The sequence below is a fragment of the Canis lupus genome, chromosome 18 (assembly GCF_048164855.1).
Source record: "Canis lupus baileyi chromosome 18, mCanLup2.hap1, whole genome shotgun sequence".
Classification (NCBI taxonomy): domain Eukaryota; kingdom Metazoa; phylum Chordata; class Mammalia; order Carnivora; family Canidae; genus Canis; species Canis lupus.
Genome location: NC_132855.1, coordinates 29,767,423 through 29,786,437, shown reverse-complemented (window position 1 = coordinate 29,786,437; position 19,015 = coordinate 29,767,423). Strand labels below are relative to the sequence as shown.

Genomic DNA, 19,015 nt, shown 5'->3' with positions numbered 1-19,015 from the left:
TTGTCTTTAGGATGATTCTTTGGTGAATTGTCTCTTATTACCTTTGGCTACTTTATTGTGTGCATTTTGTCCTTTTAAATGGATTTGTCCTTTTAAATGGATATATATATATATATGCTGGAAATAACCTCTAGTTCTAGGCTTTCCTACATTTGTCTGATGATTTTTATTATATAGAATTTGAAAATTTTAATGTGGTGTATAGTGTGATAGGTAGAACACAGGATCTGCAGCCATACAGCCTGGGATCATATCCCAATTCTAACCCTTCCTTACTATGTACTTTTGGCCAAGTTACTTAACATCTCTGTGCATCATGTTCCCTATCTGGAAAATGGAGGCAGTAGTATTGCCTACCTCTTAGGGTTATTGTGAAGATGATATTGGTTATTGAATGTAAAGCACTTAGAATACCTCCTTGCACGTAGTAAACACTACATTAGTATGATACTTGATTTGGGGGGTTTTGTGTAAGAAGTTTTTCTTTAACTACAAAGTCAAAACATTTTTCTGTTTTGTCCGAAAAGTTTAAGTTTTGCTTTTATATTTGGGGTTTAAATCAATGGTGTGAGGTAGGGACTACTATTCTTTTCAAAATGCTTAGGTTATTGTCACAAGGCTATTTTTTTTTCTTTTAGATTATTTATTTGAGATACAGAGGATGAGAGAGAAAGAGAGAGAGAGAGAGAGAGAGAGAGAGAGAGAGAGAGGCAGAGACACAGGCAGAGGGAGAAGCGGGCTCCATGTAGGGAGCCCGATGTGGGACTCGACCCCGGGTCTCCAGGATCACACCCTGGGCCAAAGGCGGCGCTAAACTGCTAAGCCACTGGGGCTGCCAACAAGGCTATTAATTAAAGCCACCTCTTTCCCTACTGATTTGGAATTCTGTCACCTTCAAAGCCTACACTGTTGGCTTATTTAGATCTGTGTCAACTACTTGATTTTGATTATTGAACATTTGTAATAAATTGTGATATTTGGATTTTTAACTTATTAGTTTTTTAGTTTTATTTCTAGGTTTAATTTTATTAATTAAAAAAAATTAGGGGCACCTGGGTGACTCAGTCAGTTAGGAGGCTGCCTTCTGCTCAGGTCATGATCACAGGGTCCTGAGATCAAACCCCACATCAGGCTCTCTCTTCATGGGGAATCTGTTTTACCCTCTCCCTCTGCCCTTCCTGCTGTTCTCACACTCTCTCAAATAAATAAATACAATCTTAAAATATAAAATGAAATAACCTGTCCAAAAGATGTAGAGCCAGGTAGGCCCAGGTTTTGCAGAGCATGGTGAAAGCAACAACAGAGAGAGCCCAGGATGGTTGCTTGTAAGCACTGACAAAGGTTTATTTGCTACTAAGAGCATTTCTTATGCATGTTGCTGGTGACACTGCAGCTGGGCTAAGAAAGAGTGGAGAAGACACAGTCTTTCTTTCTTTCTTTCTTTCTTTCTTTCTTTCTTTCTTCTTTCTTTCTTTCTTTCTTTCTTTCTCTATTTATTTCAGCCTATTTAGTCTTAAAAATGTTCTTAGCCCTTTGGTGACAGGTAACATTTATTCTTTCATGAAAATTAATAGATTATTGTATCAAGTTCCACCCAAAAATATCTTAGAGACTGACTAGCAATACATTGAATTTGTAGGCTAAATTGGAGGTGAATTGATGCTTTATTATAATGTTTCCACTCATGAACATGTTATATCTCTTTATTTAATGCAGTTTTTTGGAGTGTTTTTAGATTTTATTTATTCATGAGGGACACATAGAGTTAGAGACATAGGCACAGGAAGAAGCAGGCTATCCACTGGGAGCCTGATGCAAGACTCAATCCCAGGATCACAACCTGAGCTGAAGGCAGATGCTCAACCTCTGAGCCACCCTGGTGTCCCTAATGCAGGTTTTGATGTTCTTCAATTAACTTCACAATTTTCCCCATGAAGGTCTTCTAATACTTTTCTTAGATTTACTTATATGTACCTGAGATTTACAGGGCCTATTATGAATCACATTGTTAAAAAAAAAATTAGAAAGTCTTGGGGGGGTGCATTAGCATGTTATTGACATTTGTATAGTGTTCCTATTTATAGTAACTTTTCTCATTCTTACCAGTTTTAATATTTACAGCCTCTTGGATTTCCCATGTGGATACTCCTATTAATATGAATAATGACAGCTGTGTTTCCTCCTCATCTTTAATTTTCACTCTTACTCAGTTGTCTAAGATCTCCACTGCAACACTGAAGAGAAAGCGTGATAGCACCCTGGTCTTACTCCTGAAATTTGAAGGAAATGTTTCTCACGTTTTATCATTGAGTATGATTTTTTGCTTTGGGTTTTTGATAGCTATTCTTCATCAGTTAAGGACATTTTGGGGACTTATGTTCTTTTTCTTAAAAAAGTAATTTTGTGGGATCCCTGGGTGGCACAATGGTTTGGCGCCTGCCTTTGGTCCAGGGCTCGATCCTGGAGACCCGGGATCGAATCCCACATCGGGCTCCCGGTGCATGGAGCCTGCTTCTCCCTCTGCCTATGTCTCTGCCTCTCTCTCTCTCTCTCTCTGTGACTATCATAAATAAATAAAAATTAAAAAAAAAAAGTAATTTTGTCAAAGGCCTATTATATTTTTCTTTTTTTTTTAAAGGAAGCTTGATTTATCTTTCCTATAATATCTTTCTCTTCTTTCTACTTTCTTTGGCTTTGCTCTGTTTGGCTCTTTTTCAAGTGTCTCTCTCTTTTTAAAAAGATTTTTATTTATTTATTTGAGAGAGAGAGCAGAACAGGGCATGAGCAGAGAGGAGAGGGAGAAGCAGGCTCCATGCTGAGTAGGGAGCCTGATGCAGGGCTCGATCCCAGGACCCTGGGATCATGACCTGAGCCGAAGACAGACGCTTAGCTGACTGAGCCACCCAGGTGCCATTCAAGTCTCATTTTTAAATATAGTTTTGTTTTGTCTATATTGTTTATTTTTTGTCTTTTTAGTCAGTTTAAACATAATTTTAGTCTCATTTGGTTAATTCTATTACCTCAACATCTTGAGGGCTCTAACTCTTTTGCTGTGTCTGTTGTATCCCTCTACTGGAAAATTTCTTTTTTCTTACGTGTTTTGTGATTTTTGATAGAAAAATTTTTACTTTTTTCTTTGGGAATGGTGTGAGGGCTAGGATTTGCAAATGTCCCTCCTGAATCATTTTGGATTTGCTTCTGTGAGTTTTCCTTCTCTAAATCCCATCACTGCCTTTGATTAGCTTTTATCTAACTCGCTTGGCTTGAAGCTTCCTGCATGCCTGGCTAGTGACATTAAGACTCCAGACATTTAGACTCCAGACTTTCAAAGCTTAGAGTTACTCTTTGTTGCAAAAAGCTTTTAGAAGGCACTTGGAAATCTTTGTTATCATCCTGGGGGTGGTGGTGTAGTTTTTGTATAATACTGAAAATACAGCTTTCTAGAAAAGCTCGTTATGTAAGGGTCTTAGTTCTCCTTCCCAGTCCTGCCTGGTTTGAAACTCAAGTCCCTCCTCTTCAAGGACTGTTCTGATTGACAGATTCCTTTCTACCCTTGCCATCCAGAACTATTGCTCTCCTGCCCGCCCCTCCCCACCCTACCCCACCTCACCAGTTGTATGCTTACAGTCCTGACTTTGCATTTCCCCTTCCTTTCTGGCCTATAGGACTTTCCTATAGTTTCTTGGTGCTCAGGTATATATTTAAATAAAATATTATAATCTTTTTCAATATTTTAAAGTATTTGCAGCAAGGAAGATTCGATGGTAGCTCAGTTGCCCATGACCCTAGGACCTTCTAAGGTAGGCTGAATAATATCCCTTTGCCCCCAAAGAGGCACATCCTAATCTTTGGATATGGATTGTTATGTTACATAGCAAAAGGAACTTTGAAATGTGATTAGGCATTTGGAGATGGGACGATTAATCTGGACTATCTGGGAAAGCCCTATGTAATCACAAAGGTCCTTATAAGAGGGATGCAGGAGGGCTCTACTCAAAGAAAGAGATGTGCTTAGGGAAACGGGTTGTACACTAGGATTTGAATATACTATGCTGCTGGCTTTGAAGATGGAAGAAGTGGTTGCAGGCAATGGAATGCAAGTGTCTTCCAGAAGGTGGAAAAAGCAAAGAAAGGGATTGGCCCAAGAGCTTCCAGAAGGAATGCAGCCTTATTGACATTGTGATTTAGCTTAGTAAGACCCATGTTGGACTTCTGACCTCTAGAATTGCAGCAGAATAAATTTGTGTTGTTTAAGCCATTGCACTGGTGGTAATTTGCTAAAGTGACAATAGGAAACTGATATACTTTCTTCAGTGTTTTTACAGGAGTGCTTGGTATTAGTGATAAGGATAGACTGACAACAATGGTAGAGACGTAGTGGAGTGAACTTGGTGAAAAATACTTCTAACAGAGAGGTCTATTGATGGGAGTATCCTCTTTTTTCCCTTACTTAAAAAAATAATCAGGGACACCTGGATGGCTCAGCAGTTAAGCGTCTGCCTTTGGCTTAGGGCATGAACCTGGGGATCCGGGATCGAGTCCCACATCAGGCTCCCTGCATGGAGCATGCTTCTCCCTCTGCCTGTGCCTCTGCTTCTCTCTCTCTCTGTCTCTCATGAGTAAATAAATAAAATCTTAAAAAAAAAAATCAGAGCAGAGAAACTTGTGTATGCTTTAGATAATGTTTTCAATAATAGCATAATGCCTAATCTGAGACCTGGAATTTCTTATTGATATGATAAAGTATCCCTTTCTTTCAGCTGTAGATCTTGTTTTTCAAAAGGGAAAAGATTTTCATTTTTGAGGAGGCTATAAGTTGGTAACAGAGCAGAAGACAATTTTCTCATTTTGCTGAGATGTTGTTGAGATGTAAATAAAGGATTTGGTCTTGTAGGAGGGTGCTGATAGGGATACCTGAATACTTCAGCTGCATGGTAGGATTCTCTTAGTGGTAAAATATAGGACAGCTTTCTGTAACAGAGGTTCCTGATTTGTCCAGTGCTCACTGTGTGAATTGTTCTGTATTAGTTTCCTAGGGTTTCTTTGACAGATTACCACAAACGTGGTGGCTTAAACACAATAGAAATTTATTCCTGCAGTTGAGGAGACCAGAAGTCCAAAATGAAAGTACCATCAGGGTTGCACTCTCTCTGAGAGCCCTGGGGGAGAAGCTGTTCCTTGCCTCTTCTATCTTCCGGCTGCTGTTGGCATTCCTTGGCTTGGAGCCATACCACCCTCTGCCTATGTTGTTACATGGCTGTCTCCTCCCTGAGTGTCTTCCTCTCCTTCTCTCTTACAAGGATACTTGTGATGACGTTTAGAGTCTACCTGATAATTCAGGATAAGCTCCTCCTTTTAAGATTATTAATTTAGTCACCTCTTTCGCTATATAAAATAATATTTACAAAATATTTTATATTCTTTCATTATATATTTATTATAAATAATAGTTATATTCTCTTGTTCTATAAGGTAATATTCACAGTATGGTCATTTTTTTCAGCCTACTACCTGTGCCTTTACTATTTCTACTCAGTCTTTGGCCTATTCTGTTTATCTGGACTTTTTGGATTATTCTGTCCTCCAACCCATCTTGTAAAAATACTGGTAAAGCAGTTTTTTGTCCCATTATAATTTTTTATTCTCTCCTACACTGACTTCTAGAGCAAGGGTCAACAAACTGGCTGATGGGCCACATCCATTCCACTGCCTGTTATTGTATACCTGCCAACTAAGAATGGTTTTATATTTTTAAATGATTAAAAAAATCAAAGGAAGAATAATATTTTGTGATTAAAATCACATGAATTTAAATTTCAGTATCTGTCAATAAAGTGTTATTGGAACACAGCCCTGCTCATTCGTTTGCTGTTGCTTTTGTGTTACAATAGCAGAGTTGAACAGTTGTGGTAGAGGCCTCTTGTATGATCCACAAGGGTAAATGATAAATATCTGACCTTTTACAGAGGAAAGTTGCCAACCTTTTTTCTAGTAGGGATATTTTGTCTCTGGCTTTTAGTGTGTAGTGGGCACCAGTCATTTGCTGTTGAATATTTGACTTGTAAGAATTTCGTTAATATAGTAAGGATTTGGTATGATTCCTAAAAGGATTTTTTAAACTATGAGGTTAGAAGAATTGTAACTACTGTATTATTCATCCTTCTGATCTTTTTTGGCTCTAAGACTAAGAGTGATAATCCTGCTTCCAAATTTAATTGAATTAGGAAATAAGCATCAGACTCAGGAATTAAGGTTGGCAAGTGTGCTGGTTAATTTCGTGTGTCTATTTGGCTAGGCTGTGGTGCCCAGATGTTTGGTTGAATGCTAGTGTAGCTATTGATTTGAAGGTATTTTTTAGACTGAACATTTACACTCAATTGACTTTAGTTAAGCAGATTACTCCCATTGTGGTATGTCTCATCCAATCAGTTGAAAACCTTAAGAACAAAAACTGAGGTTTCCTAAGGAAGACAGAATTGTGCTTCAAGACTGGATCATGGAAGACCTGCCTGAATTATCAATCTGCTGTCCTCCTACAAATTTTGGACATGCTGGTCCCACAATTGCATGACCCGATTCCTTAAAATAAATCTCTATTTCTAAGTACATATCCTGTTCTTTTTCTGTGGAGAACCCTGACTGATACAGCCAGTTACTCTGATGTGTTGAAAATATGGAACACCTTCAGCATTTGGTGCTGTGGTGCAGTGCGGATGCTGAGGTGAAGGCCTGTCCTCGCATCCTCTTACCTTCTTTCACTTGTGGAAGGAAACATGCTATATTTGGATAACACAGAGTCAGGAATAAGCTTGCTGGTGGTGCAGAGGACTTTTTCTCAACCCAGGATAGCTGGAAGTCATGAGAAGATGGAGAGTGAAGCAATAGAAACAAGACAGAAGCAAATGGACCTGCTGATAAAAGGAGCATGTAAGAAAATGAGAGGGACCAAACAATTTCTGGGTGGCAGTTTCTGAGAATTCCTTGCCTTCTCCCACTGAGAACAAAAGTTTCTGGTTATACTAACTGCAGTGGAGAACACCAAGTCCATGTAACTTCCTAACTTGGTTCTGTCACGTTACAGACAGTTTCTTTCCTTCTCAAGATCTGCTTTATAATCAATGGATAAAAATAGAAATAGATGGAGTTGTCTGGTGGCTCAGTTGGTTGAGCATCTGCCTTCGGCTCAGGTCATGATCCCAACGTCCTGGGATTGAGCCCCAGAGCCCTATGTCGGGCTTCCTCCTCAGCGGGGAGCCTCCTTCTCCCTCCCTCTGCCCTTCCCTCTGCTTCTGCTTGTGCTTTCTCCCATGCATGCTTTCTTTCTCTCAAATAAATAAAATCTTAAAAAAAATACCAATAGTTCTATTTGTCAATATTTCAGTTTTACTTGTATCTGTACACATGTAAGAAGTTGGAGATACTAAAATATTTAAAATTTGTGTTCCTACACTATGATTACAAATATAAAAACTTAGATATTTGAGTAAAAATCCATTTGAGTGAATGGTGATTTATATTTTGAAACAACGTTTATTGGGTCTTGAAATGGTGCTAGAAACTATATTTTAGGTATTTTGATGCTGTGTATGGTACTGTCATCCACTCACTCCAGGAAATGGTTGAAGATATTGCTTGGTTCCTGTCCCACAGCCTCACCCCCAGCCCTCCCACATACCTGTTTCAGCTTTATCTTCTATCACTTCATCATAATCTTTACATGGCATGCTCTTTATTTGCTATTCTAAAGAAATAATCATAATTTTGTTTTACAGGTAATGACTGACTTTGAGGCATGCATCCTGCCTCTTGGTTTTATTTTACCAGTATATAAATATATGGAGTATAAAATAGTTTTGTCTTGCTCAGAATACCACTGTACTCAAAATAGCTAAACTGTTTCACATTGTCCTACAAGTTTTAATAATCTCTGAATTCTAATAGGATGCATGGTGACACCGAAAGCAATTGTTTTCAACACTTTGAGAAATTTTTGACTGCAAGGCAAGGGTTCCATGATAGGTCCTGGGGATACAGACAGGTGAGAAATGGGGCCTTCCTCCCAAAGTTCTCCCGGTCTCCCAGGAGAGACAGGCTTGGCAACAGAAGGAGAGTGTGATGAGGGGAACAATGGAACTATCTTTGAAGAACCATTTACAGGGGATGAGGAAGGCATCACAGAGGTTACAGTCTGCCTGCGTTTGAAGGAAACACAAGTGATTTCCATGTGAAGTAATCAGTAAGTTGGACTGAGATATTGGCATCTAGGAGTTTTACATATGCCATGATTTCAAAAGCTTAGGTAGAAATTGTTTAGGCTTAGTAAACCAGATGACCTCTGAGGCTTCATAATAATTTCATAGATGATTATTAGTTTTTTTTTTAAAGCGTGACTGAGGATTAATTTGTTAATACAGTACAATACTATCTACTAAGATCTTGTGTGTACTCTAGTATTGAGTATGAGTAGTCATTTGTAAGATACTGAGAAGTATTCTTGATGTTATATAAATTGATATTTTCTTTCCCTCTTTCTCTTCCCCCTGCCCCATCCCTGGCCCATTTGGTTGTTTTTTCAGTTGGTTAGTCTGTTGCTAATTGGAATCGCAGCATGGGGCATTGGTTTTGGGCTGATTTCGAGCCTCCGAGTGGTTGGTGTGGTCATTGCAGTGGGCATCTTCCTGTTCCTGATTGCATTGGTGGGGCTGATTGGAGCGGTAAAACACCATCAAGTGTTGCTTTTTTTTGTATCCTTTTTTAAAAGAGAATTTTTACTCCAATTGAGTTTGTTCTTAACGTTTATTGATTATTCTTTTGATAATTACAACTGATTTGGAATTATCATTAGGAAATTGTCAGGGAGGGGACCTGGGTGGCTCAGTGGTTGAGCGCCTGCCTTCAGCCCAGGGCGTGATCCTGGAGTCCCACATCGGGCTTCCTGTGTGGAGCCTGCTTCTCCCTCTGCCTGTGTCTCTGCTGGTCTCTCTCTGTCTCTCATGAATAAATAATAAAAATCTTAAAAAAAAAAATTGTCAGGGAGTAACTCTTAGCATGCCCTATGTGTATTTGTTTAACATTAGGAATGTTTCTTAGGGTGAAATTATTATTATTATTTTAATTTATTTTTTAAAGATTTTATTTATATATTCATGAGAGACACAGTCAGAGAGAAGCAGAGACATAAGCAGAGGGAGAAGCAGGCTCCATGCAGGGAACCTGATGTGGGACTCCATCCCAGATCACACCCTGAGCCAAAGGCAGTCGCTCAACCACTGAGCCACCCAGGCATCCCAGGTGAAATTACTGTATATGTTCCCACTTTATCCTTTGCACATCATGAAGAATGTATTCTGCAAATTCAGTATAATCCTATTTATATATTGCAAATTTGGAGTTAAATTGAATTGATTCAGTGACCTCTAGATCCTTTCCAGAAGGTTAATATGTGGTTGAGAATTTCAATGATTTGTTTTTAGATTTTAATATTAAGAAACCTTAAATACATTTATCTATATTTATTTCTTGTTTTATATATGTAAGAATTTTTATCTTAATCTAAATGAAATTCTAACAGATCAGCTTTTAGTTAAATATTAGTATTTTTTATTATGAAATATCTGCAGTGTATTAATGAAAATAATAATTGTGTTCTCAGTGAACTTTCTCCAGGTGCCATTTGTTCTGTTTTCTGGTTGAATTCCTTCTAGTACATTCTGAAGTTGTCAGTACCTCTATTTTATGTTAAGAGTATTGAGAAATGCCTTAACTTGAATTCTCAGTACATGATTATTCTCTTACTTGTATTTATCGTCCAGTTTTCTGTATCATGTGCTTGCTTAGCCCTGAACGAGGAGCAACAGGTAAGCAAATATTTTTTTTTCTTTTACTTTATTATGCCTTATAGTATGTGTAGGAAAAATGGGGGAGAAAAGATTGGGATATAAGATAATTCCTCCTTGCTCAGAATGGCATTTCACTGTTCACACCTAAAATCTGTTGTTACTGGTTGCATTAGTGGGACTGATTGGAGCCCTGAAACATCATCAGGTGTTGCTATTTTTTTTTGCATCCTTGAAGTGAAATTTTCTCTTCACTGGGTAAAAAGTGCTACTAGTAAAAGATGTTCACCCAGTCTTTTCCCACCACTATACAATGAAATGTTTGAGATTCCATTCTAGCAATGACACTTTCCAAACTCTTAATCTGTAAAAGAATATGCATCTCGGTTTATGGCAGTAGAAAATGTGTCTTGTTTCAGTCTGACAATCTTTTGAACTAAGTGCTTCTTCTTCTTTTTTTTTTTTAAAGATTTTATTTATTTATTCATGAGAGAGGCAGAGACACAGGCAGAGGGAGAAGCAGGTTCCATGCAGGGAGCCTGACGTGGGACTCGATCCTGGATCCCCAGGATCACACCCTGGGCTGAAGGCGGCGCTAAACTGCTGAGCCACCCGGGCTGCCCCTAAGTGCTTCTTTTTAAATGCATGTAAAAATTAAGACTTTTCATTCTTGAGATAGAAATGGTGCTTTCCTTTTTGTTACAAATTTAGGTATTACCCTTTGAAAACTTTTAATCATCTTACAAAGAGTATTTATTAAGGTACATTAGTTATTAAAAGTTGCAGGCTCTAGTTTCATACATTTTGTGCAGGGGTAACACATTTTAATGTATATATTAAATACATTTTCTAGGGTCAGCTTCTGGAAGTTGGTTGGAACAATACAGCAAGTGCTCGAAATGACATCCAGAGAAATTTAAACTGCTGTGGGTTTCGAAGTTTTAACCCAAATGACACCTGTCTGGCTGTAAGTACAAAATGTAAAATACTTTTTGGAGATGTATTACATACAACAAATAATGATTAACATGAAAGGAATGGAATTTCTGATGCTGAGTTGTATTTTTACAATGCTTTGCATATACCTATATTATATTCCGTGTATACTATTGTATCATTTGTCTATTCTCAAGTATCTTCTCGTGAGAGTACTAAATATTCCAGAGAGGCCAGACACAGGTGCTTGTGGTACTTTACCCCTAATTCCTTTCCCATTCAATTCCTCCAGGACAAGTTGTGAAAGAAAAATAAGCAGATTAGCTAGCCTTAGAGGTACAGAAGAGCTGTGTAAATAACTTGGTTTTGAAGCAGGGTAGTAGGAGAGTAGTCTATTCAAATCTTTGGGCTCCAGTTAAACATCCCCAGCAGGGAGGATACATGGGACCTAACTCCCTCCCTTCTTCCCCATGACAACTTCCTGCTCTTTCTGTGTGGGAGTTGAGCTAGCGATGGACAAGTTGGAGCCACCCAGGCCAGACCCCTATATGAGACTAGACTCGCAGTGTGACCCTACTAGGAAGTTCACACGTGTTTATATTCCGGGGAAACTCCTATCACTGTCTCTGAGACCGGAGCTGGATTTTTCCCTCGATGAGGCCTCTTTTGTGGGATTATTAGCTTTTTAGTGCTATGTGACACATGTGTTGTCTCAGTTTCTATGAATCAGGAACAGGAGAATGATTTAGTTGGGTCCTCCACTTAAGGTCTCACCTGGGTGAAATCAAGGTGTTGGCCAGGCCTGCAATCTCATCTGAGGCTTGGGGTACTCTGCCAACCTCAGTGGGTGTTGGCAGAATTCAGTTCCTGGTGGTCGTAGTGCTGAAGTCCCATTTTCTTACTGGGTGTTCCTTAGTTCCTAGAGGCTGCTCTCAGGTTCTAACTATACAGCCATCTTATAATATGGCAGCATCAAAGTCAGTATGATAATCTCTCCATTCTGTTAAGATGATGTCTGTGTAACCACCCTGTGAACATTGCAGTGACTGTATCGTTTTCACAAAACCCATCCACACTCAAGGTGGGGTGATTACTTGGGGAGTGTAAGCTGGGGTTGGGAATCTTTGGAGCCATCTAAGAATTTAGGATAATACTAAACAGCCAAGGTCCCAATCGGGTATAATACTCTACTCACTCATTTTTAGGTGTGTTCAGTGTTTATCTGCTGTCTGTAATTGTACTTTGAAATAAAAGTCCTTTTTTTTTTTCTTTTAATTGATACAGAGCTGTGCCAAAAGCAGCCACCCATGCTCACTGTGTGCTCCAATAATAGGAAAATATGCTGGAGAGGTTTTGAGGTTTGTTGGTGGCATTGGCCTCTTCTTCAGCTTTACAGAGGTGGGTGCAAATAACTCACTATCTTTCCACTTTTGTCATAGGGATTTCTGTTTTTTATTTTTTTTTTTAATTTTTATTTATTTATGATAGTCACAGAGAGAGAGAGAGAGAGAGGCAGAGACATAGGCAGAGGGAGAAGCAGGCTCCATGCACCGGGAGCCCGACATGGGATTCGATCCCGGGTCTCCAGGATTGCGCCCTGGGCCAAAGGCAGGCGCTAAACCGCTGCGCCACCCAGGGATCCCAGGGATTTCTGTTTTATATGGCAAGAGGGCATGGCATTTTGCCTTAGCATGGCCCTTAACTTTCGGAATGTATCAATGAATATTCTCATGGAGAACTAGGATTATAATCAGAGGAGCCCTGGCTTGAAAACAGAAGACCTCACGGATCTAGGTTTAATTTTATACAGGGCAAGATGCTTGACTATTAAATTATGTAAAATGTAATGAACAAATGAAATGAGTTTAGACCGAGTTATTTCTAGAGTCTTCTGTTTGTAGAGTTTTATGATAAATTAAAATTTTAGATTTCATTTTGGAATAGGTAAGACATTCAGACTATTAAATATAAATATTATAGAACACACACATACATATAAAGATATGCTTTAAAAATTGCCTTCCAAGCCCATCCCTCATTATTCCTAGCTTTCCAAAACTTAGATAAACAGTATTAATTTCTTATTTATAGTAACTTGATATTTATATAATACTAATATATTATCATATTGATATTTATATAATATGTATATCATATTAATACATTGATATGTAATATATATGTCTGTAAGCAAAACCACACTCATATTGTTGGATAGTTTTGGAGGAATGCTAATTCCTTTTGCAGTGTTTTTATGAGGCTCTTGATATCTTTGGATGTTTTTTGATATAGCTGAGTTGACAATGTGTATCAAAATTAATTTTTGAAAAATTCATACATTCTACTTACAGTGCTTTATTTCTTGGAGATAATCCTATAGCTATGTAAAATGAATAGACAGGAATGTTTATTGCTGTAATAGCAAACCCGTGGACCAGCTTGTGGTCTTCAGTAATGAGCTGGTTAAATTAGAGTGCTGGGGAAGGAACAGTTTCTCTGCCCTTCAAGTTCCTTCTATCTAGGCTAAGACGTGAGAAATGACTGACAGGAGAAAATAAAATTTAGGGGATGCCTGCGTGGCTCAGTATTTCAATGTCTGCCTTCAGTTCAGGGCATGATCCCAAAGTCCTGGGATCAAGTCATGAATTAGGTTCCCCACAGGGAGCCTGCTTCTCCCTCTTTGTATGTCTCTGTGTCTCTCATGAATAAATAAAATCTTAAAAAAAATTAATATTCTATATATAATGCATATACTGCATTTGCATATCTAATTTATATAACATGTATATGATATATGGTCAGTATATAGCACATTATATATACATATATGTGGATATATTATATTCTATTCAGTTTCCTTTTCTTCCCTTGAGAATGAAAAATTCACACTTGGCTGTATTAACAAAGTCGAGATAAAGACCAAAGTTAATATTCATTTTTTAAAAGAAGTCTCCCCTGACATCTCTCTATTCTGAGCAGTTTTTTCATTTCATGTTTTCTCAGAAAAGAGCTGTCTTACTTGTGGGTTGGTTATGACATTGATTCAAGAAAATTGATATACTGTTTAAAAACAATTCTGTGCATTATTCTTTTGTTTCTTGTTAAAAGTAGGATCTTTTTCCATGAAAATTTAAAAATATCGATAGGAGAAAAACTGGGATGAACCATCTCCATATCCCCCATTAGCCAGATCTTGCCATGTGGTTTCCTTTTTATATTTGGAATTTATTTTGTGAATTTAATTCTTTTGAGCAGCTCCATTTTCTCTTCATCAAGTTACACTATCTTCAGTTGTGCTTATTTTTTTTTAAGGAATTTATTTTTCTTAAGAGCAGTTGTAGGTCCATAGCAAAATTAAGAGAAAAGTACAGTAAATGTATATGTAAACTTCCCACATATTCCTTGTCTTTACACAGGCATAGTCCCTCCTGTTATTGCCATTACTCACCAGAGTGGGACATTTGTTACAGTTGATGAACCTACATTGACGTATCATAATCACTCGAGGTCCATAGTTTACAATTAGTGTTTACTTTTGTACATTTTATGGATTTGGATAATTGTGTAATGACATGTATCTATCATTATAATATCCTAAGGAATATTTTCACTGCCCTGGAAATCTTCGCTGTTCTGTCTATTCACTCTCCCCCTACTGTTTTTTAAAAATATTAATTCTCTTAAGAATATAAACTCATGAAGGGCACCCAGGTGGTGCAGTTGGTTGAGCGTCTGACTCTTGGTTTTGGCTCAAGTCATGATTTCATGGGTCATGGGATCGAGCCCCATGTCAGGCTCGGTGCTCAGCACGAGGAGTCGCTTGAAGGTTCTCTCCCTCTCACACCTCTCCTCACTCACACACTCTGGCTTGCTCTTTCTCTAAAATAAATAAATCTATTTATTTATTTATTTAAAGACTATAAACTCATGAGTCTTCGGTGTCTTAAGAGCTAAGAAGACTTAGTGATCTTTCATGGAATCCTGGTCTATCTTTTATATACCATGTCCTTTGAATCCTGGCTAGGGATTTTAATAATAATTTATCCAACAGTGAATGGTACAGTAACACAGAGATTGTTACTGTGGTGATGGAGAACATTTTGGATCATAATTCTCTAGAAGTAGTTTAAAGGACTAATGAGTAGTTATGAAGTCAAACAAAATTTAGATAAAAAGCTGGCACAGATCTAACATGGAAAATATAATGTGAAATTCATTTTGTTCCATTAAAATTTTGTCATTTTCGGTCTAAAAATTTTTGGTTATTTTAAGTAAATCAACTTTGAGGTAGCAGAAATAGAATGGACACTTCCCTATTTAAAAAAAAAAAATATATTAACACTTCAGTGAACCTGGCTTGGCAAATGGCATGTTAACAACTTAGTACTTTCCTAAAAGTATAGATCCCCATGAGGTAGGAATTAAAATATTTTTTAAATATCTGTGTTGGCAAAATTTGTTATTGTGGGGGGTTTTGTTATTGCTGAATTTTCCTCAACCCAGTGTTTCTGAATTATCAAAATAATGTGATATTTTAGTTATCCAGACAATTCAGTGTTTGTATTAAGTTCCTCTTGCTGCACTAACAAATAATCATAAATAGAGTTGCTTAAAGCAACACACATTTATTACCTTATACTGCTAGAGGTCAGAAGCTTAAAATGCAGGTTCCCCTGGGAGGCTTTCTGGGAGAACATGTCACCTTGCCCTTTGCAGCTTCTAGAGGCTTCCTGTGCTCTATGGCTCATGGCCTTGTCCTCCACCTTCTAGGCAGCTATGCAGCACCTTCTCTCTGACTCTGCTTCCTGCTGCTTCTGACATCCTGTGGACTTTCTCTGTCCACAGGATGTGGACATTGTTTTTTTCCTGCCTCTTTTTTTATAAGGACCCTTGTGATTACATCAATGAGCCCACCCGTATAAACTCTCTGTCACAAGATCTTTAACCCAGTCATGCCTGCAAAGTCCCTGTTACCGCATAAGGTAACTTTGTCCCAGGTCCTGGGATTTGAGGATGCAGAAATCTCTGGAGGGCCAGTATTCATGTTAATTGTTTTCAGAGCATCTAAATTAAGACAATTACTACATTTGAAAGGGAAAAAGAAATATCTTCCTCTTTGAACAAATGATGCCAACACTTGAGGGGTTCCAGATATTTATTGGTGCACTGAAGAGGTAGGTAAAACTTTTACTTTCTCTTCTTTTTTTTTGTCTTCTGTTCCAGATCCTGGGTGTTTGGCTGACCTACAGATACAGGAACCAGAAAGATCCTCGTGCTAATCCTAGTGCATTCCTTTGATGAGAAAACAAGGAATATCTTTCATATTTGGATCTTGTTCACTTTCTCTAACTTAAAGTTCAGCTAATTGCCTGTTTAAGGAAGCAGTATCTGAAAAGTTACATTATTATTGACAGTGGAATTATATATTTTTACTCTTATGTTTCTCTAAATGTTTTTCTTTTCCCATTGCTGAAAAAATTAGAAACTTGTGGTCCCCTCTAAACCTCAGTGGTACCTGGAATCTACTGTCCTCACAGTGTCTGGCACTGTCCACTGTGGCCTTTCTTAGCATTTTTACCTGCAGAAGAACTTTGTATGGCACTATTGTGTTGATCCTATTGTAAATCTAAATATACATCTCACTGGAATAATTAATTGTATGTAGCACTGTGCTGTGTAGATAGTTCCTATTGGAAAAAATGAGTTGAAGTTTATGAAAGCCAGAAGGTATGAGATTCTATTATGTTAAATTCAGTAAGGGAAATCCAAAATCCCTCGTTTTATTCTGTCTTTTTAGGAAAGCTGTATTGTGGTGAAAATTGTTAACATAAAAGTGATTATTTAGTTCTAGTAGTCTTTTATGATTACACTAATGTAGCCTAGAAATAGCTATGTCCTTAGGAAAGTGTGGTTTAGTTTTTGATTTTTTACAGGTAAGTACAGAGGAGAAAGGATCTCACGAATGTTCTGATGTGTAATATTTGCCTTCAGCTTTTGAAATGGAATGGGTCTGAGAAATTCAGAAAGTATAGCTATATATTCTTCATATTCTTTTATAATAATTTGAGGTCCAAAAAGACTGCATTTTTAAACAAGTTACTATTAATGCATTGGCCCACGTAGCAAAAAGATATTTGATTATCTTATAAATTGTTAAGTACCTTTTTCATGACTTTTCTCAGTATTGTAACAGCAACTTGTCAAATCCAAGCATATTTGAATGTGAGCTCCCATAATTTGAAATTGAAATAGTACTGTGGTTCTGTATATTATGTTAAAATATTAAATAATGGAAACCTTTCGTCATGTGTGAATGTTTTGATTAAAAGAAAGTAATGGTAGAATTGCTAAACTAATTAAGTGAAGTGGAATTCTTTATTGCTTTGTTGGGTTTTTTTTGTGTGTGTGTGTATTTTTTATTGGAGTTCAATTTGCCAACATATAGCATATCCCCCAGTGCTCATCCCGTCAAGTGCCCCCCTCAGTGCCCGTCACCCAGTCACCCCAACACCCCCTGCCCACCTCCCCTTCCACTACCCCTCGTTCGTTTCTCAGAGTTAGGAGTCTCTCATGTTCTGTCTCCCTCACTGATATTTCCCACTCATTTTCTCTCCTTTCCCCTATGATCCCTTTCACTATTTTTTATATTCTCCATATGAGTGAAACCATATGTTTGTCCTTCTCCAATTGACTTACTTCACTCAGCATAATACCCTCCAGTTCTATCCACCTCAAAGCACATGATGGGTATTTGTCGTTTCTAATGGCTGAGTAATATTCCATTGTATACATAGACCACATCTTCTTTATCCATTCATCTGTTGCTGGACACCGAGGCTCCTTCCACAGTTTGGCTATTGTGGACATTGCTGCTATAAATTTTGGGGTGCAGGTGTCTTGCTGTTTCACTGCATCTCTATCTTTGGGGTAAATCCCCAGCAGTGCAATTGCCCGGTCATAGGGTAGCTCTATTTTTAACTCTTTGAGGAACCTCCACACAGTTTTCCAGAGTGGCTGCACCAGTTCATATTCCCACCAACAGTGTAAGAGGGTTCCCTTTTCTCCGCATCCTCTCCAACATTTGTTGTTTCCTGCCTTGTTAATTTTCCCCATTCTCACTGGTGTGAGGTGGTATCTCATTGTGGTTTTGATTTGTATTTCCCCTGGTGGCAAGTGATGCGGAGCATTTTCTCGTGCTTTTGGCCATGTGTGTGTCTTTGGTGAAATTTCTGTTCATGTCTTCTGCCCATTTCATGATTGGGTTGTTTGTTTCTTGGGTGTTGAGTTTAATAAGTTCTTTATAGATCTTGGATACTAGCCCTTTATCAGATGTGTCATTTGCAAATATCTTCTCCCATTCTGTAGGTTGTCTTAGTTTTGTTGACTGTTTCTTTTGCTGTGCAGAAGCTTTTTGTCTTAAGTCCTAATAGTTTATTTTAGCTTGTTTCCCTTGCCTTCATAGATGTATCTTGTAAGAAGTTACTGTGGCCAAGTTCAAAAAGGGTGTTGCTTGTGTTCTCCTCTAGGATTTTGATGGATTCTTGTCTCACATTTAGATCTTTCATCCATTTTGAGTTTATCTTTGTGTATGGTGCAAGAGAGTGGTCTAGTTTCATTCTTCTGCACGTGGCTGTCCAATTTTCCCAGCACCATTTATTGAAGATACTGTCCTTTTTCCAGTGGATAGTTTTTCCTGCTTTGTCGAATATTTGTTGACCATAGAGTTGAGGGCCCATTTCTGGGTTCTCTCTTCTGTTCCATTGATCTATGTGTCTGTTTCTGTGCCAATATCACACTGTCTTGATGATCACAGCTTTCTAGTACAACTTGAAATCCATCATTGTGATGTCCCCGGCTCTGGTTTTCTTTTTCAATATCCCCCTGGCTATTCGAGGTCTTTTATGATTCCACACAAATCTTAAGATGATTTGTTCCAACTCTCTGAAGAAACTCCATGGTATTTTGATAGGGATTGCTTTAAATGTGTAAATGGCCCTGGGTAGCATTGACATTTTCACAACATTAATTCTTCCAATCCATGAGCATGGAATATTTTTCCATCTCTTTGTGTCTTCCTCAATTTCTTTCAGAAGTGTTCTGTAGTTTTTAGGGAATAGATCCTTTACTTCTTTGGTAGATTTATTCCGAGGTATCTTATACTTTTGGGTGCAATTGTAAATGGGATTGATTCCTTAATCTTTCTTTCTTCAGTTTCATTGTTAGTGTATAGAAATGCCACTGAT

General features: G+C 37.9%; 1 protein-coding gene across 1 annotated transcript in view; it reads left to right on the top strand.

Moving 5' to 3' along the window:
- Positions 1 to 17,128, top strand: part of TSPAN13 (tetraspanin 13) — a 31,775-nt gene extending 14,647 nt beyond the window's left edge. Inside the window, exons 2-6 of the mRNA XM_072783896.1 lie at positions 8,577 to 8,744; positions 9,777 to 9,857; positions 10,690 to 10,803; positions 12,057 to 12,170; positions 15,996 to 17,128. Of these exons, the coding sequence (XP_072639997.1) occupies positions 8,577 to 8,744; positions 9,777 to 9,857; positions 10,690 to 10,803; positions 12,057 to 12,170; positions 15,996 to 16,070 (552 nt within the window). The 3' untranslated portion in view covers positions 16,071 to 17,128. The remainder of the gene's footprint in view (positions 1 to 8,576; positions 8,745 to 9,776; positions 9,858 to 10,689; positions 10,804 to 12,056; positions 12,171 to 15,995) is intronic.
- The last annotated feature ends 1,887 nt before the right edge of the window (positions 17,129 to 19,015 follow it).